Source organism: Lutra lutra, chromosome 18, assembly GCF_902655055.1.
Source record: "Lutra lutra chromosome 18, mLutLut1.2, whole genome shotgun sequence".
Taxonomy (NCBI): domain Eukaryota; kingdom Metazoa; phylum Chordata; class Mammalia; order Carnivora; family Mustelidae; genus Lutra; species Lutra lutra.
The window spans coordinates 33,097,620-33,121,853 of NC_062295.1; the positions used below are offsets into that span (position 1 = coordinate 33,097,620).

The 24,234-nt window shown below is 59.4% G+C and overlaps 2 protein-coding genes and 2 long non-coding RNA genes across 7 annotated transcripts in view; 2 read left to right on the top strand and 2 right to left on the bottom strand.

Moving 5' to 3' along the window:
• Window positions 1–13,136, top strand: part of LOC125091034 (uncharacterized) — a 56,313-nt gene extending 43,177 nt beyond the window's left edge. The window contains exon 3 of the long non-coding RNA XR_007124558.1: window positions 13,029–13,136. This is a non-coding gene — a long non-coding RNA (uncharacterized LOC125091034). The remainder of the gene's footprint in view (window positions 1–13,028) is intronic.
• On the bottom strand, window positions 1,841–10,590 carry NYAP1 (neuronal tyrosine phosphorylated phosphoinositide-3-kinase adaptor 1). Of its 4 annotated transcripts, none has more exons than XM_047714426.1 (7): window positions 10,137–10,590; window positions 8,716–8,867; window positions 6,815–7,170; window positions 4,836–6,353; window positions 3,757–3,975; window positions 3,446–3,555; window positions 1,841–2,908 (listed from the first exon to the last, which is right to left on the bottom strand). In XM_047714426.1, exons 2-7 carry the CDS (start codon window positions 8,781–8,783, stop codon window positions 2,630–2,632), a joined length of 2,550 nt encoding a protein of 849 aa, XP_047570382.1. In that variant the 5' UTR covers window positions 8,784–8,867; window positions 10,137–10,590; the 3' UTR covers window positions 1,841–2,629. The 4 variants fall into 4 exon arrangements, with proteins under 4 accessions (XP_047570382.1, XP_047570384.1, XP_047570383.1 ...); XM_047714428.1 differs by having other exon boundaries at window positions 1,841–2,893; window positions 10,137–10,585; XM_047714427.1 differs by having other exon boundaries at window positions 3,757–3,972; window positions 10,137–10,584.
• A 127-nt stretch (window positions 13,137–13,263) lies between the features above and the next one.
• Window positions 13,264–24,163, top strand: TSC22D4 (TSC22 domain family member 4). Its single transcript, XM_047713675.1, has 5 exons — window positions 13,264–13,927; window positions 14,372–15,406; window positions 17,745–17,914; window positions 23,039–23,087; window positions 23,481–24,163. The coding sequence occupies exons 2-5, from the start codon at window positions 14,645–14,647 to the stop codon at window positions 23,688–23,690; spliced, it is 1,191 nt and encodes a 396-aa protein (XP_047569631.1). The 5' UTR covers window positions 13,264–13,927; window positions 14,372–14,644; the 3' UTR covers window positions 23,691–24,163.
• On the bottom strand, window positions 17,909–20,938 carry LOC125090735 (uncharacterized). Its single transcript, XR_007124463.1, has 3 exons — window positions 20,739–20,938; window positions 20,002–20,091; window positions 17,909–18,616 (listed from the first exon to the last, which is right to left on the bottom strand). It is a non-coding gene; the product is annotated as an uncharacterized LOC125090735 (long non-coding RNA).
• Window positions 24,164–24,234: the final 71 nt, after the last annotated feature.

A 24,234-nucleotide genomic window follows, 5' to 3' on the forward strand; every position in this document is an offset into this window, starting at 1 on the left:
GGGCATGGGCAAAATTCGTGAAGGTGGTTCAAGGTACAAACTTCCAGTTATCAGATAAATAAGTCCTAGAGTAGTAATGTATACCATAGTGACTATAGTTAACAATAACATTTGAAAGTTGCTAAGAGGGTTTATCTTAAAAGTTCTCATCACAAGGAAAGAAACTGTAGCTATGTGTGGGGATGGATGTTAACTGCACTTACTGTGACAATCATTTCACAGTATATACATACATCAAATCATTATGTTGGACACCTGAAACTAATACAATGTTGTATGTTGATATATCTCAATTAAAAATATTAAAATGTAGAAAGCTATTTCTTGTTCATATTTTGTTCTTAATGCATCTCTTTATCCAATTCTCCTTTATACAATTAAGTCTAGGCCTGGAGTATTAGTTCTAGGTTGATGATTCCTAATGTCCAGAGTCTTTTAATCTTTTCCCAACTTCTCATCTCTCCCAAACTCTCATTTCTAACTTGGTGTTTCCCAAATTCTAAAAACTGTCATATTGCTGTCATAATTTTCCACATTCTGTATATCATACCTGCACCATTATTTAACATTTTTCTTTAAAATAACTAATTAAAAATAAATTTAGCTTTATCTTGTACAATAATATCCAAGGAATAATGAATACTTTGATGTGCTGGTTTTAATTTATCTAATAGGAATGAAAATAAATAGAAAACTACTGAAGTTTGAAAAAAAAAAAATTCTTCTTGGGGCACCTGGCTGGCTGGCTCAGTTCATAGAGCGTGCGAGTCTTTACCTCTGGGTTGTGAGCTCGAGTCCCATATTGGGTGCAGATTAAAAATAAAATCTTAAAAAAAAAACAACCCATAAAATGTTCTTCAGATTGCTAGCAACATTTCTTGTATCATTCACCACACTTTCTGAAAAGTCTGTTCTAGCTGGTAACAAACCTTTCAACCTGGGTATTAACCACTGCTTCCAATTCAGCGTTCTTCCCTCAAAATCCCTCTTACCCCACTAGCTTTGCTCTGTCAAAGTGATCATTTCTCCAGTCACAGGAGTTCTAAAATTGGGCTTCTAGGATGCCCTATTCAGCTCCTTCATTCCCCGCCTAAGGATGTTCTTCCAGCTCCGTCTTGCAAACTGTCCCTTGCCCTCCATTCTCCCAGACACTTTTTTATCCTCCTTGGTGATTGCTTCCTGAGGATCAGAATCTTGCTTTGATGCCCATCTCTCTGAACCAGCATCATTTGCGGTTGACTCATTGCCCTTTGCATTATTTAAACACATTTCCTGCCCTACCCCCATTTTCTGTTCTGCAGACAATCATACTGTGTGTGACCTTGGGACTTTCCCTCCTCTCCCTGCTCATCCAAACTTTACCTGTCCTTTTAGGCTCACTTTCTAGAAAGCCTTCTTAGATGATTCCTACAACCCCCTTACTGCTGTAGCAACACCTGGTGTTGTCCCAGATGTCTCATCCCTGAGTGGACTACAGGCTGCCTAAGGGCAGGCTTCAGTCTGAATGCTCCTGCATGGGTGCATTCCCAAGCACAAGGAAGCTCACTCAGTAGGCATTCCCAGACTTACCTCCAACTCCACCTCTCCCCAGTAGCTGCCACAGCCACTCACCCCTCCCTTGCACCACCACCTCCAACTCCCACCAACCACCAGCCAAGAGGGAAAAGAAACAGGTGTAAGAAAAGCAGAGCACACTGAACTCTAAGAAGCCAGTTCTAGGATCATTAGTCTTTTAATATATTATTCTGAAAAGAAAGGAATTAAAAAAAAGTTCCTGACATCTCTTCTGATTTTTTTAAAATTTAAATAAATACCCCGCCCACCCCCCACCCGCTAAAATTTCCCTCCTTCCCCATCATCCCGCCCATCCCTGGTGCTACCCCCTCACCCCAGAGCTAAGTAAGATGCCTGTTACACAGCAGGCCACACTCACTACCAAATTCTGGCCGTGGTAAAATACTGTAAATGAGTCTTCGGCCCTCAGCTCGCTGGGGCCCCTCCCTCCTCTTGCTTGGCTCCCCAATCCACACGGATCCCCACGGTCAGGGTGGGTGTGGCTGTGCCAGCTTCAGGCTTGGGGAGATCGCCAACTTGGTTCCCTTTAATTGCCCGCCACTGCCTACTCCCTAATCAGGAGTAGGTCAAAAGAGGCCAGAACTGCCCTCCCAACTAAAATAAATAACGAAATAAATACCCCCTCCCCACTCCCGGCTCTATAAAAGAGCCCCTCTACCTCACACTCGCTAGCCCCGTCCTTCACCTGACCCGCCCCCTCTTCCTCCCTTCCCTTTCCTCCTCCCCCATGCTGACCTCCGGGATTGGCCTTTGCCCTCTCAGGAGTCTGCCTCGCCCAGCGTGGAGAGCAGCGGAGGCCCTCACTCCCAACCTCAAACCCTCCTCCCCAAATTTCAGGGGATGCGGGTGGGGCAGGGAGGGCCGTGCCCGATGGGCCTGGCAGACTCCCCCGTCTCCGGGGGGGGGGGGGCGGTTGTTAGGGTGCAAGGCTGGGGGTTCTCCCTGGCTTTCTCTCACCTGGTCCTTCAAGTGTCCCTCTTTCAAGGCAAGTCTCCCGGAGAGCCGGGCACCCCCGCCCCGCTCCCCAGTCGGGTGCCCCGGCCTCCCGGCTTCCTCAGATGGCAGTGTCCCAGAGGACGGTGTGCTGCCGGCGGCAGGGCGGGGTGCCGGACTTGCGGGGCTCGGGCCCCCGCCGCCAGCTGGGGAGGATGGGCATGCTCTCCTGCTTGCAGAGACCTCGGTCGGGGCGGTGGCGGGCCTTGATCTCCTTGCACACGCAGCGCTTGCGCTCGATCACCTCCAGCAGCTTGCCGTCGCGCTCGCGGGCGGGCTGAGGCGGCAGGGGCAGCGGCAGCGGCAGCGGCAGCGCGGGCTGGGTCTGTGCCCCTTCCTCCCGCCCGCCGGCCCGCGACGAGGGGAGGAAGGCGAAAGGAGGGGGGAGGTCAAGGACCTCAGAGCGACCAGGCCCTGTCCCCCACCGCAAAGACCAATGTCTTCCCCCAGAAGCAAGTCCTCTCCCCCTGGCTGAGAGTGTGTGTTCCGGTAGGGGGACAGGGACAGAAACCCACCTCTTGCACCTAGTGGGTGCCCTAGTGCCAGGCTGGGCCTGTCTCACCCTAAGGAATGGGCACCCCTTTAAAGAACTATCTTCCCAGTAGAACGCACTTTTCGAATCGGTATCCCCATTTTCTAAATGCAAGAAGGCCCATGGCAGGCTAGTGGTGGCAGCTGTCTGGCTGTCCCCATGGAATACAGCCCCTCCCAGGATCAACCCCAGCCCCCACCCCCGAGGAGGGCCTACTCCACTGTGCCAGCCCCCGCCCCAATCCCGCCCTGAGCTTGACCTCCTACTTTTCTTTCCAAACCCAGACCTTCTTCCCCACCTGCTCCTTCACAAATAAAAGAAAACCCAATGTGGTCTTCCCCTCACCTGGCTTGGGGCATCCCTAGGCTGGCTGCAGGGTCGGGGGGTGTGGAGCGCGGCCTGCCGGACTCCAGATGTGGAGGCCGAGCGTCCCAGGCGGTAGCCTCCTGTGAAGTCTGAGGTGGACAGATGATAAGTGACGAGGGTAGGGGCCTCCCGGTTCCCCTCCTACAGCCCCTTCCAGGCTACCCCTGACTCAGCAGGGGAAGCAAGGGGATAGCGACATCGTTGTCAGAATGGAGGGCCCACGACATGGACCCTGGGAGATCTCTCCCCTTCCAGCCCCATCTTTGTAAGGGCCCTGAGTGGGGTGTCACCTCCATTGCGGTGGCAAGCAGGAAACGTCTGGCAGGGTACAGGCAGCGCTGTGCGACTCCCTCCTCGGTCCCCTCCGTGGTGGATCCTGGCCAGCAGGCCCTCTGCCCCCTGACTCCTCACTGGGATCCCTGATGCCATGGGGCCCCGCTCCTCACGCTCCACCTTGCCTGGACCCTCGGCACTGCCATTCCAGGCCCGGCCACCATCCTCGACCTCTGCTGGGATAACAAGGAGAGCTTAGTGCCTGTCCACGGGAAGGGTCTTGCTGTCCCCCCAGCTACACCCACCACGATACGTGTGGACCAAAAGTGACTGCCCTTCTGCGAGTCACAACAGAGCAAGGAGGGAACCTATTTCACACTCCACCCCCAACACACAGGAGGGACCCCAATACTGCCACTTTCCTTTCCACCCATCAGTGCCATCCCTGGCCTGAGACAAGTATTTGCTAACACCAAACCCTTTTCTGTGGTCACAGGGGTCTCCCCTACCCCAGCTTCAGCTCCACAGCCTCTCCGGCTGATAGGGCCGCAGTGACCACCCTCTGAAACACAGAGGGGGAGATCCCAAATCCTGAGCCGGGAATTGGGGGGTGTTGGGGGAAGGGCTGCTAGGGAACTAAGCTCAGCTCCGAGAGGAGGCCTGGCAGAGCATTGCGTTGCCAGGCAACGGTAGGGGCCACTCTCTCCTCTCCCTCCTGTCTGGATGGGTTGCCATGGCAACAGCTGGGAGGCAGCTGTGTTTAGCTCCTAGTGTGCGCGCGCGCACACACACACACCCCCCCCCCTGCAACCTAGCAAAGAGAAGGGCAGGGAGTAGAGCAGGATGGGGCAGGAGGTGGTTACCCTTGGGGCCAGATTCTAGCCTCTCCCCATCGTAGGTCTTCCTGCCCATCCAGCACGCACACGGGGACCCTGGCCCCTCAGCCTGCTTCGTGCCCTTATTCTCCAGTCTCCTTGAAAACTTCCCACTTCAGGACAATGGGTTGTGGCTTCCAGACAAGCCCTCCCAACACTTCCTCAAGATCATCACAAGCATCCCCAGTTCCCCCACCCCCAAATTCCCACCCCTCACTCACTGTCCAGCTCTTTTGCTTTTCTACCTCCATACAGGACCTTCCTCTGCAGAGCCCAGCCTGCCCCAAATGTCGTGGCGCCCATCTCCTCTTCCTCCTCCTCTGGTGTCCCTGCACTGGCGATGACATGGGCGCAGGAGATGCTGGCAAAGGCACCCCCGTCGGTCCCTTGCTCCTGCAGCTGGATCTTGACCATGGGGGATGGGGCCCCCATTCCACAGCCCTTATTCAGCACCCCCCCGGCCTTGAGGCTCTCATAGGCAGGGGGTCTCTTGAGCCCAGCTGCTGCAGCCGGGTAGGTCCATAGGGGAGTCAGGGGGCCCGCAGTCGGGTCCGGAAGGCTGTGGGGGGAAGCCAGGCAGCCCCGATGGTGGAGGACCCCAGCTGCCGCGCCCATGGCCCCGCTGTGGGGGCTGGACTTCCCAGGCACTGGGGGCCTCGAGCTGGTGCACAGCATTCCGTGGAGGACCGAGATCTCCTTCTCCGTCTTTGGTTCCCCAACACCTAGGGGTGGACCAGCTGGCAGGACGGAGTGCGTGGTCACCTTGACTGCTGAGTACACCATGGTGTAAGACACAGCCTTGTCCTTGGGGGGGCCAGGGAGCAAGGCGGCCGGGGCAGGAGGGGCTGCCGGCACCCCTGCCGCCTTGGGGCAGATCATGCTGTGGGAGTTGGGGAGCTCCCGCTCCCCCCGGGGCTGGCCAGAGCCCTGGGGTGGCAACGGTGTTGAGTGGCTCCGGGCCCGGCCCGAGGGTCCCAGCAGCAGCAGGTTGGCAGCAGGAGGCGGAGGCGGTGGGGGAGGCGTCTCCCGCTCCCGGGCAGGCACTTGGGGAGCTGGGGTGGAGCCCGCTGGCTCCTTCGAGTGGCAGAGGACTGGTAGCCTCGAGACCCCATCGCCAGGGGTTCGGGAAGCAGCCTTGGCTTGGGGGAAGGCCAGGAGCGGAGGACGGTGCTGGAGGAGGTTGGGGAAGGGCGGGGGGATTTCACAAGGAGTGGTCTTGGTAGGTGTCCCATCCCTCCGGCTCGGGAGGGCTGAAGCTGGCCGGCGGTGGGCGTGGGGCTGCAGGGCAGGAGGCTGGTGTGGCGAGGAGCTTGCGGTCAATGGGGGGGCCCCGTTGGGCCGGCCTTCCCCTGCCTCCTCGGGCAGTGGGTACTTCATCTCCTCATATATGGCCTCGCTCTCCTCTGAGTCCGAGTCAGCGCCCGTTGGAGGGGTTGGGCCCCTACCCCCAAGAGGGGGCCCAGTCAGGCCCCCTCCACTTCGTCCTCCTCCCCTGAAGACATCTCCCACCATCTCAATGTACACGGGCTCCTCTTCCTGGGCACCCACCTCAGGGTCCCCAGCTACGCAGGACCCCCTACTGAGGCGCTGAAGGGGCAGATTCCCCCCACGAGGAGTGGGGGCTGGGGGACAGGACTCATCGAAGGAGACAGAGAGCTGGGTGTTCGGGCTTCTCCGGGGCTTCTGTGGCGGAACCTTCCGGCTGGACTCTCGGCCCTCTGGGGTTGGCTTCTGTGAGCCTGGCCAGAATGGGAAGGAGAAAAATAAACCGGGCTCTTAGTGCGGATAGGAGACGGGCAGACCCCTTCTGATCTCTTAACTCAGCTGCAAGGGCATATCTGTGTCTTTTATTTTCCCCACACCGCTCAACTTAAAGCACGGTGGGTTCCCTTTCTACCAGCCTGCTCTCAATCCTTCTGATGAACTCCCCAGAATCCGCAGCTCCCACCGTGAATTCTATCCCGCCCTCATGTCCCTTCAAGGCCACCCCTTCCCCTGGAATGGACTTTTCGGGGAGCTTCCCCTGCCCTTGAATGGTTCATCTCAGGCCCTTCCAAAAAGAAACCACCCCCCCACCACTCCCACTGAGAATGGAACCTTCCATTTCCTTAGTTCTTCCCTGAATGAACCTTCCCCAGTAGGCCTCTCTTGGCCTGGAATGGATCCTCCCAGCTCCTGGGGAGGGTTGGGGGTGTCTCACCTGCTTTCTTGCTGGGGGGCATCTCTACCCCTGACCCTGCCATGCTGAGCTTGGTGCTGGGATGTCTCCGGGGCTTGGCAGGGGGTCTTCGGGCACTGCTGTCCTCGGTGAGACCCCCGCCTCCCCCCCCAGGTCCACCCCCAACACTGTCCATGCTGCCCACTGAATGGCAGGAGAGTGAGCGTGGGGCCATGGCGCTGCGGCAGGGGTGGGGGGTGTGCTCCTGGGAGGCCGGCATCGTCATGAAGCCCATCCTGAGGGAGCGGCGCAGCGAGGCGATGTCCCGCACCCGGACCCCAGGCCCCGGGCCGGCCCCGGACCCTGCGGGGCCTGCAGGAGCCACCTCCTTACTGGAGCTGGGGAGAGAAGGCCAAGATGGAACAGAGGCTGGGCCTCAGGCCTGGGCCTCCCCCTCCTCTACCCTCAGAGGGGTGTGCAGCCCTGTGCCTTCCCAGGAGGAGGAGGAGGAGGAGGAGGAGGAGGAAGGGGCCTGGGGTGGGGATGGGAGGCTGCCTGAAGGTCTAGGACAGCAACGTAGAAACTTCTGGCAGAATCCCTAGGCTTTAAAACAGACAAGGAAACGGCGAGTAGGGATGAGCGAAGGGGTGAGTATGTGTGCAGGGGAGCGTCCCTGGAGCTGTCTGATCCCAGCCTGGGCATATCTGGCACAGGGCCCTTGTGTGGATGGCTTCATGCATAGGTAGAGAGACGCAAACAGGCAGCACAGCCCCGCCGGGCACAGACACCTGCCGCCAGGGCTCTGCTCCTCACGCTCATGCCAGCCCACACCTGGCCTCTGGCCTCTGGCCTCCCAGCATGTCCGGCTCCCGCGGCCTTCGCTCCCACACCGACCCGCGCCTCCCTTCCCGGCCGAGGGCTGTACAGCCGCATCGCCAGAGCGGCCTCCTCCTGCTGATCCTTTTCCTCCCTTCCTCTGGCTCTGGCTCTGCCTCTCCCTTGGTGCCGGTGCCGTCCTTTCTCTGTCACCCTCCCAGGCTCACCCCCATTCCCTCTCACTGTCCCTGAGCTTCTGTGCGAGTGAAGGGAGGGGCGGCTGGCAGGAGAGAGGGGAGAGCCACTGCGGGGTGGGCTCTCATTAAGGCCCTGTCTACTAACCCTTCATTAGGGAGAGATCACTGCAGTCATAGCTCTGATTAATCTAATTAACAACAAGAATTAAACTCCACAGTTTCCAGGAGGGAGAAGGGAGCAGGGAGGTGGCTCTGACTCAGGCTCCAAGACGCTGTGCTGTCAATGGGAGTGAAGAGAGAGGGGAGCGAGCGGAGAGAGGCCAGGATCCAGGTCCCTGGGAGGGCAAGGAGAGGGCAAGCAGGGAGAGGTCCCTGGGCCTGGCTCCTCTGCAGGGCCCAGCCTTCATGACTCCCACCACGACACTCACACACACACACACACAATCCTGTCCGTTGGCCACTCGCCTCCCCCAGCAGCGGAGCTGGGGAGAGGGCCAAACGGATATTCTCTGGTACCCCGCAAGTGACCCTGTCTCTGGACCAGGAGGGCAGTGGGGCCTGCCTCTTCCAAGGTCAGGTGACAGGGGAGCCTGGAGCCAACCCCATACTGACAGAAAGGAGAAGACTACAGGCCAGAGGTGAGTCAGGAAGGAGTGACTTGGGCTTCCAGGGGTGGGAAGAGCCAACGGGGCGCTCCTGAGCCGGAAGGCCCCCCCACAAGAGGCCAGGACAAGGGCTGGAGCCAGGGGCCAGGAGCAGGGTGGGGACAGGGTGTATGCAATCCCAGCAATTCTGTACTGAGCACAGACTCTCAGATCAGACTCCTGACCAGGCTGTTGGACCCAAGAAGGGCAGAAGGATGTGGCCCAGACACTGGGGAAGCAGAGGTGGGACAGCCCACAAGGCAGATATCTGGGACCGCGGCCTTACCTCCTCTTGGCCTCCTCCTCCTTGTGCTGCCTCCACTCCAGCTTGGTTTTTCGGTAGAGGAGGTTCATGTCGTGGGGCAGGAGGTGGGGGCTGAGGGGCCCTGCTCAGCGCCACCAGGCCCGGGGGGCGGCCCTCCCTGGGTCCCGGATCCACTTGGAGAGGGAGATGGGAAGGAAAAAAAGAAAGATGTGGGGTGGTTGGGGGCCAGGAATGAATGAGAGAGAGAAAGAGAGAGAGAAAGGAGTGGAGATGTGACTTGGGTCCTCAGAGAGTGGAAAACAGATGGAGGCAGAGAAAACCCAACACCGCCTCTAGGACCCACAGACAGACAGACACAGGATATGTGTACAGAGTCACACACCCTGACAAAGGTGTTCAGAGCCACAAATACACATCCTGGAGAGATCAGCTCGACACAGATTCCCATCCTGTAAATACATCCTGATCTACCACACAGACAGGCCCCACAAATACACAGCAGCCCCACAGCCACACAAATACACATTCAGACACACAAACCAGCAGGCCACAGACCCATATCTACAGACAGAGGACCAGACACAGATCATATGGGTAAACACAACCTAGGAACAGGCAGACACACACAGACATAAACACCCCCGACACACCCACAGCACACACAGACCTCCAGACACATACATACACACCGGCTATGGGGAGCTGGACATACCTACAGACAAGGAGTTCTGCTACGGCCTACTTGCGTACATTGTACCCCACTGGGGAAGGGGGAGATGGTCAGAATCCCCACACCCTCTCGGGCCCTGACGCTGAGGATGTCATGAGGGTAGGGTGGGGATGCTGGCGAAGATGCGGGGGGCACTCGGAGTTGGGCATCTACAATACTACCCATCCATCCATTTCCATTCCCTGCGGGCAGTTTTCCCTTCCAGTCCTTTGCCTGGGCCCGGGGCCTCCGTCCACCCCTTAGCCTGCGTCCCGGCCCCTCAGTGGCAGTCTCCACCTCCCTCGATGATGGCCCAGATCCCCTTCTTCCTCCTCCAGGATCTGGGAGGATCCCGGCTTCCCTCTTCTAGTCCCTGCCCTCAATCCCACCGGGGGGTCTCCCGTCTGGCCCCATAGCTACCTTCTGAGCTGCGGCCTCCAGACCTGCTCTGGTTTCCCTCCCCCCAAACACACTCTCCTTTCCGCCGTCGGCCTCACCTCTCCTCCTAGGCGCCTCTCCTCACTGCCGTCCTCTCCCTTCCCTGTTTGTTCCAAACCTGGCGGCTTCATCCCCCTCTCCATCCAAGGGCCCCAGGTTCCCGGGCACCCCTCCCCTTCTCCTTGTCCTGCTACCCTGGGTTTCTCCGTCTCTCGCCCCGCCAATCCTCACTACTCCCTGTCCCCCCCACCCCACCTCCCCGCACCAAGGCTCCCCAATTTCCACATCACCGTACCTGGCCTGCCGGGCGCCGGCCCCCCCATGCCGGGCTCCGCCCGGAGCAGGAGGAGGGAGGAGGAGAGACAGAGAGAGACCGGGGGGAGCCGAGCTGGGCCCTGCCGCAGAGACAGCCCCGCCTCCGGGTCCGCCCCCAGACCCGCCCCCGGCCCCAAACCCACCCTTCCACACCCTCCAAGGACGGAGTGGGAGAGGCCGCGCTGCGCTGCGCCGCCGGGTTGGGTCGGGAGGCGCGGGGGCCGCAGAGCCAGCCGAGCCAGCGGGGGGACTCGGAGAAAGGTCGCGGGGCGCGGGGGACCTGCCGCCGGCCCGCCCCCGCTTTGAGGCGGCCGCTCCTCGTCGCCCCTCGGCCTCTGCCCGGCCGGGCGGTGTTCGGTTCGGTGTCCGAGGCCCCGGCGGAGCGAAGCCGGGCGCCGCGCGTAGCGGCGCCCCCCAGTGGCAGCCCGGGACCTGCACCCCCGCGCGTACCCGGTGTGCGCCTGGCGCTCTCCGGGTGCGCACCCCGCGTCGGGCCGGGGCGAGGCTGCGGCTGCGGGGCCCCGAGTGCAGTGAGGCGGCGAGGCCGGCAGGGGGTGCCACTTTCCGGGCGGAGGGGCTCGGAGAGTCGTGAGCCCTACGGTCCGAGTCTCTGCCCAGCAGGGGGCGTGTTCCCCTGACTGCGCCCCATCTTCCTGCAGCCCCCCAGGTGCGGGGAGGGCGCCAGATCTGGCTCTTCTGCAGCTGGTCGCGTATCCCTGGAGCCTCCCCGGCGCCCGGACCTTGTTTCATGGCCTGGGCTCCACGGCTTAACGCCAGTCCGCCCCAGCGGCTCAAGTCATCCTCCCAATAACCTTTGACTGCGCGGCGGCACCCGCCAGGTTCTGGGTGCCCCGGGGATCGTCCTCTGACTGGGACCACCGCGGCAACGGCCCCGCGCCCCCCTCCTCAATGCCCCTTCACCTTTGTCTTAGGTTCCGAGAAATCCTCCCTCGGAAATCCCTTTGCCGAACATCAGCTGCAAGAGGAGCTGGCTTTTACCCTTAAGTGGCTGAAAAATGGATCCCCCACCCCTAATCCCCCGAACCTGTGCACGTTACTTTATATGGCAAATCTTTGCAGATGGCGCTGTGTGGCTTTGGGTAAATCACACCACCTCTCTGAGAGATGCCTCATCTCATACCTTGCTCCATGAAGTTGTTGGGGGCAGCAAAGGAATACAAGGAGATTTGTAAGCTGGAAAATACATTAAAGAGCTATTATTACCCCCAGGAGAGGGAACACATTAAAATACATAACAGCCCTTTCACATTCACACCTTAGTGTGAATGAATTTTTATTTATTCATTCAATAAACATTTCTGCAGAGACCAGCAACGTCCCAGGGCCTGCAGACACGGAGGAGTCCCAAGTTGAGGCTAAGCTTCTGAGTTGGTGGGAAGGGGAGAGTCCAGAGATAAATTTTGAGTAGTTTGTAGCAAGTCAGCGCTGAAGGAAGGAGGATCTGGGGGCGTAGCAGCGGGGCTGTGTTCTGAGTATTGCCAGAGGGGAGAGAGGTGGGGTGTGTGTGGGGGGGTGGTGTGGGAGGCTGCTTCCTGGACCTCAGAACTTGGGAGGCCTTTAGGACCTGGCTGAGGTAGCCCCTGTTACCGGGAAGGGAGAGAGGCAGAGTACAGATGCATCTTAACAAAGAAATTCAGGATATGTAAACGTGGAGACAGGCGGCATCATTTTGTTTTCCCCCCAATCCTAAAGAGTGGTTAAAAATTTCCGTGAGCTAGGGGTGCCTGGGTGGCTCAGTGGGTTGGTGTCTGTCTTTATCTCAGGTCAGGATCTCAGGCTCCTGCGATCTGGCCCAGCGTCTGGCTGTCTGCTCAGCAGGGATCCTACTTCCCCCCTGCTACTCTGCCTACTTGTGATCTCTCTCTCGCTCTGTCAAATAAATAAAATCTTTAAAAATTTTTTTCCATGAGCTCAAGCTGAGGAAGGAGGGATGTGTCAGCCCAGTCCTAGCCTCAATGCCATCAAACGCTAGCTCTGAGGCCTCAGGCAAATAAATAACCGAATGCCGTGGAGCATCTGTTTCCTTGGCAGAAACACTGGATTTCAAAACCGACCCCATCCCTGCCCTGTACTGTTTGGAGAATCTGTGAGATCACTATATAAAGCAGACCAATGTGAGGAATTTTCAGTGTCCTCAGGAATAGTTCCATTTGACCAAAATTAATTAGAATCCATTTCCTTCTGAAGCTAGGAGTGAGGGCAGATGTGGCTGTTAGACCCCACTTTTGCTCAGATGGCAGGTTGAGGGTGCCAAAAGGGAGAAAAATGGACATTGGAGGTTTATTTCTTCATGCTAAGCACACAGTGGGCCCTTCATGTATGTGTGCAGATCCTCCAAGAGCAAAGGAAGGGTGGAATGGGAGAGGTGGGATGCTTGGGGCCAGCCAGGTTTGTCCTGGTGTGCATCTGTGCGGGGGACTGTGTGCACCAGACGTCTCTCCGTGTATGTGACCAGGGCTGGAGAGAAAGTGCAAGTCAGCACGTTTCTGAGCAGTGCTCTTTGTCTCTCTACGTGGGGGCTAGACAAGGGCACACCTGAGTGTGTAGAATATTCCAGCTGTACCACGGACAGCCTTTCTGAACCTTCCTGGTCTTGATATCCACATCTAAGAAGGCCGTCGAAACAATGCCTGGGACGTGGTTCAAACTCTCCAGCACAACACACCCAAAGGTACTGGGAGGAGAGATGAACCGAGGCTGGTTGTGAGTTGATCATGGCTGAAACTGCACGATGGGGACCCGGGAGTACATCGTACTTTCTCTCTCTACTTGGGGGCCTGTTTGCAAACTGTCACCATGATCCTCCTTTTAAAAATAAGGACAGGAGAGAGTAGCGGTACCTTCCCCACAGAGTTACTGGGGAAACCGCTGAAGATACGACAATAACGGCGGAGCAGCACCGCAACGTGTACGGGGTGCTTATGGGGTGGCGGGGAGCCCAGCGGAGCCCCCCGGGTGGGTAAGTTCCTTCCCGCTCTCCTCGGTGTCTGTAGGCCAATGGCAGCAAGTGCATACAAGTAAGGGAATCCCGGGCCTCCGCAAACTCCTCCCCTTTGACTCCGCCCTCCACGGCCCCTCCCTCCGAGGAAGCGCGGGGCTGGGGCCCAGCAGGTGTGGGGTTAAGCCCGTTCAGGGGCCCCGGGAGCGGCAGCGGCAGTAGCGGCAGCCGCAACTGCACCAGCAGCGGTGGCGGCAGCTCTGGCCCCGGGCCAGCTGGCCGGGAGCCCCAGGAGGCAGGGAGGGCGGAGGAAGGGGAGGAAGAGGGGAAGGAGGAGGAGAGGAGCAGTCAGCAGGCCCGAGGAGGCAGGACTTCCTGGTGTGGGGGTTGTCAACAGCCCGGAGAGAGAAAGGCAGAGAGACCGAAGCGAGAGGCGCTGAGGAGCGGAGAGAGACCCAGCCGAGCCACGCGGGGGAGATCTGGGAGACCCACTCGCCCCAGCCACCCAGGCGGCTCCACCTGGAGGATCCGGGGGGAAAGAGCCGCCTCTTCCGCACCGGTCCGGAGACCCTCGGGGCTTCAGAGGCCGCGCCGGGCTCCACCGAGGAGCGGGGGTGCCGTCTTTTCCGGAGAGCAAACTTTTTACGGAGATGCCTTCCGGGGCGAAGTGCGGCCCCCGAAGAGAACCGGACAGCCTCTGATCGCCCGCTGCGCCCCCCACGCTGCTGGGGCCAAGAGGCCCCAGGGGAAGTACAGCCGGACGTCTTAGGCGGCCGGGACCCCCGGCCCAGCTCGGTGGCCGAGGCCGAGAGGTAGGGCTCTGGGCTGGGCGGGGCGCCGGGGCAGCGGGGCAGGGCCTGCCTCAGGGATGGGGGAGCTTGGGTGCGGGGGGCCTGGACACCCAGCAGAGGCCTCTGGGCGGCGGGGCCAGGCTGAGCAGCAGCTTCACCCCTGCTCAGCCGAGGCCCTGGAGCCCCCCTGCCTTTGGGCGACTCGGTCCTGTGAGTCTGAATGCCAGACTAGAAATGCCCAACTTTGGGTCTGGACCGCCCCTTCCTACTCTCTGGGACCGTTGGGGTCTCCGGGTCTCTTCCGTCTCTGCCTGTCTCTTTGTCTCTGGTCTCTGGTGGTTTCCCCTTCCTCCCCCATCCTGCTCCCCAGAGAGGAAGCCCCGGAGGTGGCCTGCCCACTGCTTTCTCACACGCGCGCGCACACACACACACACGCACACACTCTCTCTCTCTCTCTTTTTCCAGTTTGCAAACTCAGCTCTGGAGTTGGGCAGCACCAGCGGCAGGAAAAACCTGCCCCTGCCCCCACCTCCCGCCGCCTCCCCTGCCTTGTGCTCCCTTCACCAACCAGGCACCCCCAGTTCCTGCAAGGCCCTCCTGACATGTCGGACTCAGATGTCCCCAGGGGCCCTGATGCCCCCGCCATGTGGCCCCCCTGTTCCAGGGGTGCCTGAGCCCTTTCGAGGAGCCCCAGCTGCACCCCCGCCCACCTTGGCCGAATCCTGAGCCCCAGGGACCATGAGTGGGGGCAAGAAGAAGAGTAGTTTCCAAATCACCAGCGTCACCACGGACTATGAGGGCCCAGGGAGCCCAGGGGCTTCCGAGCCCCCTGCTCTGCCGGCCCCCACCGGGCCCCCACCCCGTCTGCCTAACGGGGAGCCCAACCCGGAGCCAGGGGGCAAGAGCACCCCCCGGAACGGCTCCCCACCACCTGGGGCCCCCGCCTCCCGTTTCCGGGTGGTAAAGCTGCCCCACGGCCTGGGAGAGCCTTATCGCCGAGGCCGTTGGACGTGTGTGGATGTTTACGAGCGAGACCTGGAGACCCCCGGCTTCAGCCGGCTCTTGGAGGGAGTTCGAGGGGCCTCGGGAGGCACTGGGGGCAGGTCTTTGGATTCCAGGTTGGAGCTGGCCAGCCTGGGCCTTGGTGCCCCGACCCCGCAGCCGGGCCTGTCCCAGGGCCCCACCTCCTGGCTCCGTCCGCCCCCCTCCTCCCCTGGACCTCAAGCCCGTTCCTTCACCGGGGGGCTGGGCCAGCTGGCAGTGCCTGGCAAGGCCAAGGTGGAGACACCCCCCCTGTCAGCCTCCCCACCCCAGCAGCGCCCCCCAGAGCCCAGGACTGGGGAGAGCGCTGGCACGTCCAGGGCTGCCACGCCCCTGCCCTTCCTGAGGGTGGAAGCGGAGGCTGGGGGCTCAGCGTCGGGGACCCCTCCAGTGTCCCGATCAAAGGATGGCGCCCTGCGGCTGAGAATGGAGTTGGCTGCTCCAGAGGAGATGGGGCAGGTAAGAGCTGGGTTCTGGGGTTGGGGGAGACACCTGAGGGCGGGGGTGGGGGGTGGGGCTGGGCCTGACCTCCAGCCTGGGCCTTCCTGCCTCCACCTCCATACCATCCTCTCCCCACTTGATTGACACCTGTCTGTCAGGTCTGGTAGCCCCTCTTTTTCTGCCCTCTCCCTGGGAAACCCATCCTACCTTTCACGCAGCCTTCTTTTCTTTCTCAGGCTCCCCCTGCCCCTGCATTCTGCCATTTCTTTCTTTCTCTTTGGCCTTTAATTTGTTACCTTTGCCCCCCCCCCCCCCCGCCCCAATCTCCATTTCCATGTAGCCCAGTGTTGTCCCTCCATCACAAAGACGTGGCCTCCTCACTTTGGCCCTCACCTTCTGTCTTGGTTTCACAAACCCTTCTGGCTTCTGGCATTGAGAGTGGAAGTCCCAGGTGGGGCTGGATGCTTGGGTCTCTGGGAGAGGTGCTGCCTAGGTTGGCGGGGAGGGGTCAACGCGGGGCATTCCACTGAGTCTCCCTGGCAGCGCCATTCCAAAGATGGGGGTCTCTCTTCTCATTAGCCGCCCATCCCAGCCCCATCTGCAGCTTTGTCCAAGTCAGATGTCTCCAAGGACTTGAGGAATTGGGTGGGTTGTGGGCTTGGTGGTTGGCTTTTCCACACACCCCCCCCCAGTTGTCTGTCTCTGGTCCCTGCATCTAGGCCTCTCCACCATTGATAACTGGGGGTGGCCACCAGGGAGTGGGAGAGAGGCAGGAAGCAATGGAGAAAGAGTTAAATCCTCTGCTCTTTCTGCTTCCTGTCTCCAAAAGAGGAACAAGTCTGGGCTGGGGGGCAGGATGCCTGGGTCCCTGGGGTGGGCGTGGGCAGCCAGGGATGTGGGGGATGGATGTGTCTGTCCTGAAGGAGAAAATAACACCTTGGACTTAAGGAGGAGAGGCAGGGAGTGTGAGGATGAGAACTTTCCCCCCTTCCTGGCCTTGGGCACAAACCACAGTATAAAAATAACCTGGGACTGGATGTCTGGGCCCTGTCAGGACCGGTCAGGACCGGCTCCCCCCACCCCCTCCTGGCCTCAAGCTCACATCTCTCAAGCTGCGCCCCCTACGTTTCTGGAGCTTTCATTCCGTTCCTACCCCAGGGTAGAAGATGCTCTTTCCTTTACTGGTCTCTGTCCCCAGGCTATTCCAGCGCAAGCCCCCTTTGCCCCAGTCTCTCTATGTCCTTAAGCCCTGCCTGAGCTTCCCTTGGGCCTGCAGACCTCCCTCTCTCCTCAGCACCCCAGACCCCTGTCCTTTCCCCACATCCTGATCCCTCCCTGTGTGCACACGCATCTGTGCGGCTGTTTCCTGGCCCTGAGTCTGGCTACCTTCCACACTCCCCTATGTCTCTTCTCTCTCAAGGGAGAGGCTGGGAGGAGGTGGGGGGAGGGGGGACACCACCTGGGCCCCCTTCCTCTACTCTGTCCTTCTAACCACTCTGGACTCTCTGTTCTTGGCTTTTCCGAGAAGCCCGGACCTCCTGGGGCCTCACAGAGGCGGCTTGTTCCTGTGGCCCCCGCCCTTTGCAGCCACCCCCAGCGCCTGTTGGGCTGTGTGGGTCCATGCCCAGCCTCCGCCTCCCCCGCCCCCATCTCCGCCACCCAACTGCTCTTTCCTTGCCTCAGGGCCCAGCGCAGGAGCAGAACTTCACCTGAGTCCGAGAAGTTTGAGAGAAGAGGCTAGAATGGATAGAGTGGGGGGTGGGGTGGGGGGGGAGGACAAGTTTCTGAGGACTCATTCATTCTACAAATAGCTGTTGCACAAACCATAAACTCTGTTCTCTGGAGCTTACCTTCTAGCAGCAGGGAGGCAAAAATACTTTAATTTCAGATACTATTCTGTGCTCTTAAAAAAAAAAAAAAGAACAGGTCAATGGAATTCACTAGTCGAATGATGGAGAAATGGCCCTCTGAGGAAGTGACATTTGAGTCGCTTTATTAAGTCAGGTGACAAAGTCAGACACCCTCTGACTAGCCTCTGACTGGGGTGGTCTTGGGTCAGCTGGTAGAAGGCTGCTGGGTGCAGACCAGAGCCCTTCTCTGGTACTCTGATTCCACATGGGCTGCTTTCTGGAAGCTGCCCACCCAGTCCTTAGGATGGGCACTGTTGCCCTTGGCTCTGCTTGGTGCCTCCACCAGACCTAGGGGAGAGAAGGCCTTTGGGGCAGGACTCCTGAGTTCTCAGAAGAGAGTGGAGGTATGTGGAGAGAGCTGGGGAGGTGGACTACTAGGCAGATTGTAAGGTGGCTGGTTTCTTTCTTGCCCTTGACGTGATCGTTCCTACCTCTCTTGTCTTCAGGTGCCCCCGCTCGACTCCCGCCCCGGCTCCCCAGCCCTCTACTTGTTCTCTGATGCCAGTCTGGTTCGCAAGTCTCCAGACCCCTTTGGAGCAGCGGCAGCCCAGAGTCTCAGCCTGGCCCGTTCCATGCTGGCCATCAGTGGACATCACCTGGACAGCGATGATGATAGGTAGGTGGGCTCTGGGTCCCTACCCAACCTCTGGGATAGCCGCATGAAACTGCCTGGTGGGTGTCCTTCCCCGAAGTTAAAATTTGGAGAGGACCTCTTCAACAGAGAAACCTGGCCTGGCACAACCTGGCACAACCACTGGGCAGAGTTGATCTGGGACCCACTCCCTCTCTGTGGAGAGAGCTGGGTGGGACTCCCTGGTTTAGGATTGTCAAATCATGGGCTTTTTTTAGAGTTTGAAGGGAGTCATTGTTGTTAAATTCCAAAACTCTTGCAGATTTAGCAATCATTTGGTCAACCCTAAGAATTTACTGGCAGATGCACTGGAGAGGAGAATAAGGGAGTGGGTCTCCTTCCGGTTCGTGCCTCCCTCTCCCTACTGTCGAGGGGACCGGAACTCCTGCCTTTGGAGTGACATCCTTAGGGACTACGCGCATTACTTCAGGATCCTAGGACCTCTAGTACCAGGAAAGTGCGTCCCTGAGGTTCTGTTCCCTGTGCTAGGGAGACCAGGAGGGCCGAGCAACTCCCTGCCGCCAAGCCGAAGCTTGGAGAGGATGGTTGTGGGACGCAGGGGAGCCCCAGCACAGCAGGATCTGCTGGGGTTTGCCCTTCAGAGGAGAATGTCCGTTCAGTTCCGAGGCACGGTGGGCAGAACTTCCTGTTTCGAGGGCCAGGTTTCAACATAGGAATGTGAGCAAGCTGAAAAGGGAGGAACGAAATTGCGAGTCAGATAGGCAGGCTGCTCCCTTCTGGCTGTGGACTGATAGAAGGGCTGGGGAGTCACCACTTTTATTTTGGAGGGAGGAGTGGGACTTCCTGTTTGAGACTTGGGGGAGGGACTTCCTGTTTGGAAGGAACTAGGGGGTGGGGCTTAGCCCTGAGTTTTGTGGGGGTGATGGGGGCACCTATTGCAGAAGGGAGTCTCTCCTGCCTGCTTGCGCAGGAGGCGTCCCCCCCCCCCCCAGCCACCCCCTCCGCCCCGGAATGAGGGACTAAGTCTCGCCCTAGGAAGGGGCTTGTGGCCTTGCAGGGGAGGCGGCTGCAGAGAGGAAAGGGGAGGGGTGGGGGGGGCCAGTGGGTTGGAGGGTGAGGGCCTGATGGTGGCTGGTGGAGAATGAGGGACACAGCGGGGCAGGGCAGTGCCATTTCTGGGCTCCCAGCTCTCAGGAATGTATGAGGTGTGAGGTTGGCCAGGGCCAGACAAGTCACCTGCCCCCATTGCTATTCTCAGTGCTTCCCACCCTCACTCCCTCCCACTTGGGAGGTTCCCTGGCAGGAGGGCTCCCTATCCCTCCCCACCTCTGTTGATTTCATAGCCCAGCCTCCCTGCTTCTCCTTAGAGGGCTCGGCCTCCGGGAGCCTTCTCAGCTCTATTCTTTTGGCTCGTCCCCTCCCTCCCTCCCTCCCTCCCTCCGTCCCACCCCCTCCCCACACCCCAGTCTGACCGGTCAGGCACCCAGCCTCCACTTTATCCTGCTCTACTCCGAGCCTCTGGGGCTCTGGTCTAGCCCAGCCCCTCTCTTGCCCCACCCTGCTGGGCCAGGAGGTGGGACTGGGTTGGGCCACCCCCTTGGTCCCCTGGAATGAGGCACGTAGCCCCCACCTCATCTCTCTGGTGTGCCCAGAGCTGGCAGGAGAACAGGGTCTGAGTGGCATGGAATCTCCCTTTCAAGAGGGAAAGTGGGTTGGGCAGTTGAGTGCCTGGATCCCAGATGGGAAATTGGGGATGCCTGCCAATCTCCGAATCTGGGGATGGGAGGACAGAGGGTGCCTGGTGAATGGTAAATGCTCATGTGCTCCTGGGTTGCAAGAACCTTTGTGTCCCCAGCAGGGCCTGGCAGTTGCAATGTACTTGAATAAGTGGATGGATAGACGAGTGGATGGGGTGGGGGGGTAGATGGCCAGGATGGGGGATCTAGGCATTATATAGGGAATGAATCCCAAGGACTTGGGAAAGGAAAAGTACATTTATCCACTGCCTCCTTGGGGTCGGCTGCTACATTTTATGTCACTGAAGCAGCCCCATGATCCCTACTTCCCAGATGAAGCAGCTAAAACTCAGGAGGAAGGTTTTAGAAACTTACCCAAGGTCACCAAGCTAGTAAGTGCCAGGACTGCCTTCAGAGCCTGGGTCTGACCCCAAAGCCGGATTCTCCATTCTCCTCCTGGGATGCCTGTGTCCCAGGAGAAGAGGAGGCAGTCCTCTCCAGGGTGCCTTTTCTCTCCAGGACAGGGACAGGGACAGCTCTCCTAAGCTGGACAAGAAGCCACCCCCCCGCCAACACACACACTCTGGCCTGGCCCCACCCCAAGGCACCAGAGATCCGGGAGAGAGTAGTACAGTGAGGGCAGCCGGATGCCACTAGGTTGGCCTCCGGCCCATCCCCTGCAGGCTCCTGGGAGTGGGGCTGGCCCTTGTCTGATCATGATCCCATGATCAGAACCTTTCCACCTCTCCCAGATGTCCTGTTCTTCGTCTGATCGCATTTTAAGGCTGTTTTATTTGACCTTCAAAAATGAAGACCGACCTCTAGGGCTATCCTTGTCCCAGGACCGAAGAGTCCTCCGACGGCCAGAGTCCTACGCTGTGCATATCGAGCAGGCCCAACCCCACTCACATTGGAAGTCATTGTCTTAGACACTTAAAGTCATGATGTTTTCCCAGAAGGTGGCAACAAGTGTCTTGAAGGAGGGGGCGTTTTGTGCTAATGCACAGTCTTCTTTTGGGCTTGTCATCTTTGGGGCTGATCCCACCCAGCCAGCTCCAAGCTTCAGGGTCCTGACTTTGCCCGGGAATCCCCGCACAGTGCCTCCTGCTTACTTACTGTGAGGCTGGAGAGGCTCTGAAAGGGAGGGTTTGGGTTGTCAGCCAGAGTCCTGGTCCCTTGAAGTGTTCATGTTAGAATGTGACCGTGGAAAGTGCTGTCAAAAACTCTCCAGCGCTAGACAAACGGGAGATAGTCATCTATCAGCCAACAAATGTTTATTGTTGTATTATTCCTTTATTTCTGGCAAGTACAAACAACTCACTTGGCATCTCTACCTGAGTGTCCGCCAAGCAAGGCCACTGTTCCTGTTCCTGTGAATCTTCCCCTTCTGTGTGTGTGTGTGTTGGGGGGTGGGTCCTGTGGTCTCGCAGTCTCCACCCAGGTGTCTCAGATTGAAATAGCTTAAAAAACTGCCCTGGCTCTCTAGCTGGCTGGCTCAGCCTCCACTCTTAAATTTGTCCCGTTCTACCTCCCCGCCCCCCAGCCCAAGGAGTCCCAGTGTCCTTTCTTCACCCTGCCCTGTCCCACTCTCTCAGGCTTGGTCCTCCACCTGTCAGCGCCTTCTGCACCCAGAGCTTGGACAGGAAATGGAAAATTCCCAGCTCCCTCCTGCTCCCTTCCTGGCTCCAGGGCCTCCTCCAAGGGTCACCTTGAATGGAGTGCTCATTCCCCCCACAGGGAAGCGAGCTGGAGCCGACAATCAGGAGAAAGGGCTCGACATGGGAGCACAAGAGTGGGGGGTGCTGTGTGTTGAGACCACCCACTCTGAGGGGGCAAAGCTGGGGCGCTTCAGGGCAGGATGGATGCTGCTGCACGGGGAGGCCTGGGTGTAGAGCTGGCCCCAGGGCCAAGGGAGAAGCTGAAGAAGGATGTTTCTTGAAGCTTGGGATGAGCCAAGAGCCTGAGACCTGGGTGGTGACAAGAGGGAGACTTGGGGGGTAGGGCAAGCCAGAAAGGCTCGAGGAGGCCCTTGGCTTCGGAGCATAAGACATGCTTGAGGGATCCCCAGGCTGGCCCTGGGAACCGTTCCGCCAGGCCTGAGTCGACCTCTGCTGGCCATTTCACAAACTGCAGCTAGACCTGCTCTCCCCTGTCCTCGCTCCCAAGGATCAGCAGCCCAGCTCCAGTTCCCGATGTCCCACCTCCAGCCTCATCTTCCCACCTCTCCTCAAGCCTCTGTTCCCTCCAAGACCCCAGACTGCAGACCGGAGACCCAGGTTCCACACCCATAGCCTGTGCTTGTCTTTCAGTGCTGTTTTCGTTGCCCTAGTGACCTTTTCATTTCTCTTCTCCGTGACCGTGGGGGGGTGGGGTGGGGAGGAAGACCTTCTGTGGCCAGGCCCCAGTGCTCACCCACGATGTGGGCTTTGCATCTGGGATGGGGGTGTGGGTTGCTGACAGTCCGAGGAAGATGACAAGTATGTCAGAAATGCCCGCCATCCTAGCTGAGTGCAGCTGAGAGCTTGAGGGAGGCCAGTATTGGCCCAGAGGGGTGGACGGGGTGAAGTTCAGGTAGGTCTCCCCAGGCCAGGCTGTCCCTCACCCTTCACACCCCTCCGTGACCCAGGCCTCTGGCCCCAGAGCCCCTCCCCTGACCCAGCCCACCAGCTGACTTCCCTCAGCCTGCCTCTTTCCCTCTGCTCTGGGATTGGTGCCAGGGTGAGAAGGGGACACTGGCACTGACCGCGTCTGGGAATTCCCGCCCACCGTGGAGTCGGTGGGAGGGGGTCCCCGTGTCCCCGAGGAGCCAATAGCAGCCAGGCTTTGCCCTGGGGGGGCGGTGTATATCTTTCAGACAAGCACCCCCTAGGCACTCTCTCCTCTCTGCCTGCCTGGCACCAGCCAGACCCCGCTCTGCCCCGGGGGGCTTTGAGCCCCCCAGGCAGTCCTTCTGATACAGCCCTCTCCCTTTGGAGGGGGCCTAAAGCCCTTTTCCTTGGGGATGGCCCAGCCAGGCATCTCTGTCAAGTCCCTGGTGTCATCTTATGAGACCCGAGTGGTGGGGATGGCTCCAGGGCCTCCCCGGAAAAGGGGCTGTGTCTCCTCTCCTTGCTCCCCTCGGGGAGCATCCCCCATCCGGGGGGCATCTGCACCCCCACCCCACCGGGGCTTGGGGGGGCCTGGGCAGCGGCCCTCACCCCGCCGGGGGATGGACAAAACCCTCCTCTCCCTGATTCTCTACTGTCACAGGTACAGGCAGGGGTGTGGGCGGGAGGCTGCAGCGAGTGGGGTTTGTGCAGGAGGCCGGAGCCTGCTCAGAGGAGCACCTGGAAGGCGGCCGGCTGGGGTGTCCAGACACCTGTCTTGGCCCCCACTCTCCCTCCTCACCTCTCAACTCCCTGTGTCTCTCCAGCGGCTCCGGAAGCCTGGTTGGCATTGACAACAAGATCGAACAAGCCATGGTAAGAGAAGCCATCTTGGTTCCAGGAGGTTCCGGCTCCTGTCCTGCTGCCCCACCCCTGCTGTCCTCGTTAAGGAGGACTAACTCCTAGCTCCTCAGCCTGCTCCCAGCTGGGTTCCCTCCTGTGTCCACCTCAACTCCTGCTCTCCCTTGGCCCCTGGCCCTGCCCCCATCTCTGTCTTCAGGCCCTGACCTTGTCTCTGTCCAGCATCCTTGTACCCCACAAACCTCCACTCCCCCGCCCGGCCTCTTCCCTGCTTTGCTCCTTCTCTAGTGGTCTTTCATCACTTGGGAGAAGGGGCATCGGTCACACCCAGGCCCTTGAGGCATGGGGCAGGGATAGGGTTTGGGTAGCCTGGGACCCCTGACTGTTTGTCTGTCCCCGGGCCCCCAGGACTTGGTGAAGTCCCACCTCATGTTTGCGGTCCGGGAGGAGGTGGAGGTCCTGAAGGAGCAGATCCGCGACCTGGCCGAGCGGAATGCCGCGCTGGAGCAGGAGAACGGGCTCCTGCGTGCCCTGGCCAGCCCTGAGCAGCTGGCCCAGCTGCCCTCCTCGGGAGTCCCACGGCTTGGGCCCCCTGCACCCAACGGGCCCTCTGTCTGAGCCTCCCTTCCCTCACAATGTGCCTTTGGGGGCTCCCACAGCTGTCAGGCCTGTGCCAGCTGCCTGCCTGCCCCCTCTTCCTATGCAGCTTTAATTAATGCCTCCTGATCCCTGGGGATGGGAGTTGAAGGCTCAGAATTGGCCTGCCCCCCCCCTCCTCCTCAATCTCCCCCTGGTGCCCAGGGACTGGGCTGTGGCACCCCCAGACCTTGGAGGAGGAGGGAGGGCTTCGGGATGGGGTGTTAGATGGAGCCCTCCTCCTCCCTCCCAAGGTGTCCGTGTTCTGGGGCCCCTGGCAGCAGGGGACTGGGGGAGTTGGGAGTCTCCCTGGCAGACACCCCATCCCCACCTTGTTCCCTCAGAGTACCCCCTCTCCTCGGCCCAGGGGAGGGAGTGTGGACAGTCTGCAAGTTTTGGGATTCAGGTTGTTATTAAAATAATAATTATAATTAAAAAATCCGAAGAAACTTGAATCTGGAGGTTGGCATCTTGTTGCTTGTGTCCAGATGGGCCCTGCAGTGGTCTTTCCACTTGTGGGGGAAAG

Coding starts and splice junctions, on each gene's coding strand:
- TSC22D4 (XM_047713675.1), top strand. CDS start 14,645: ATGAGTGGGGGCAAGAAGAAGAGTAGTTTCCAAATCACCAGCGTCACC. Junction 17,915..23,038: donor CTGGACAGCGATGATGATAG/GTAGGTGGGCTC, acceptor GTGTCTCTCCAG/CGGCTCCGGAAGCCTGGTTG. Junction 23,088..23,480: donor ACAAGATCGAACAAGCCATG/GTAAGAGAAGCC, acceptor CCGGGCCCCCAG/GACTTGGTGAAGTCCCACCT.
- NYAP1 (XM_047714426.1), bottom strand. CDS start 8,783: ATGAACCTCCTCTACCGAAAAACCAAGCTGGAGTGGAGGCAGCACAAG. Junction 6,354..6,814: donor GCCCCCCAGCAAGAAAGCAG/GTGAGACACCCC, acceptor CATTCTGGCCAG/GCTCACAGAAGCCAACCCCA. Junction 2,909..3,445: donor CTAGGGATGCCCCAAGCCAG/GTGAGGGGAAGA, acceptor GCCGGCGGGCGG/GAGGAAGGGGCACAGACCCA.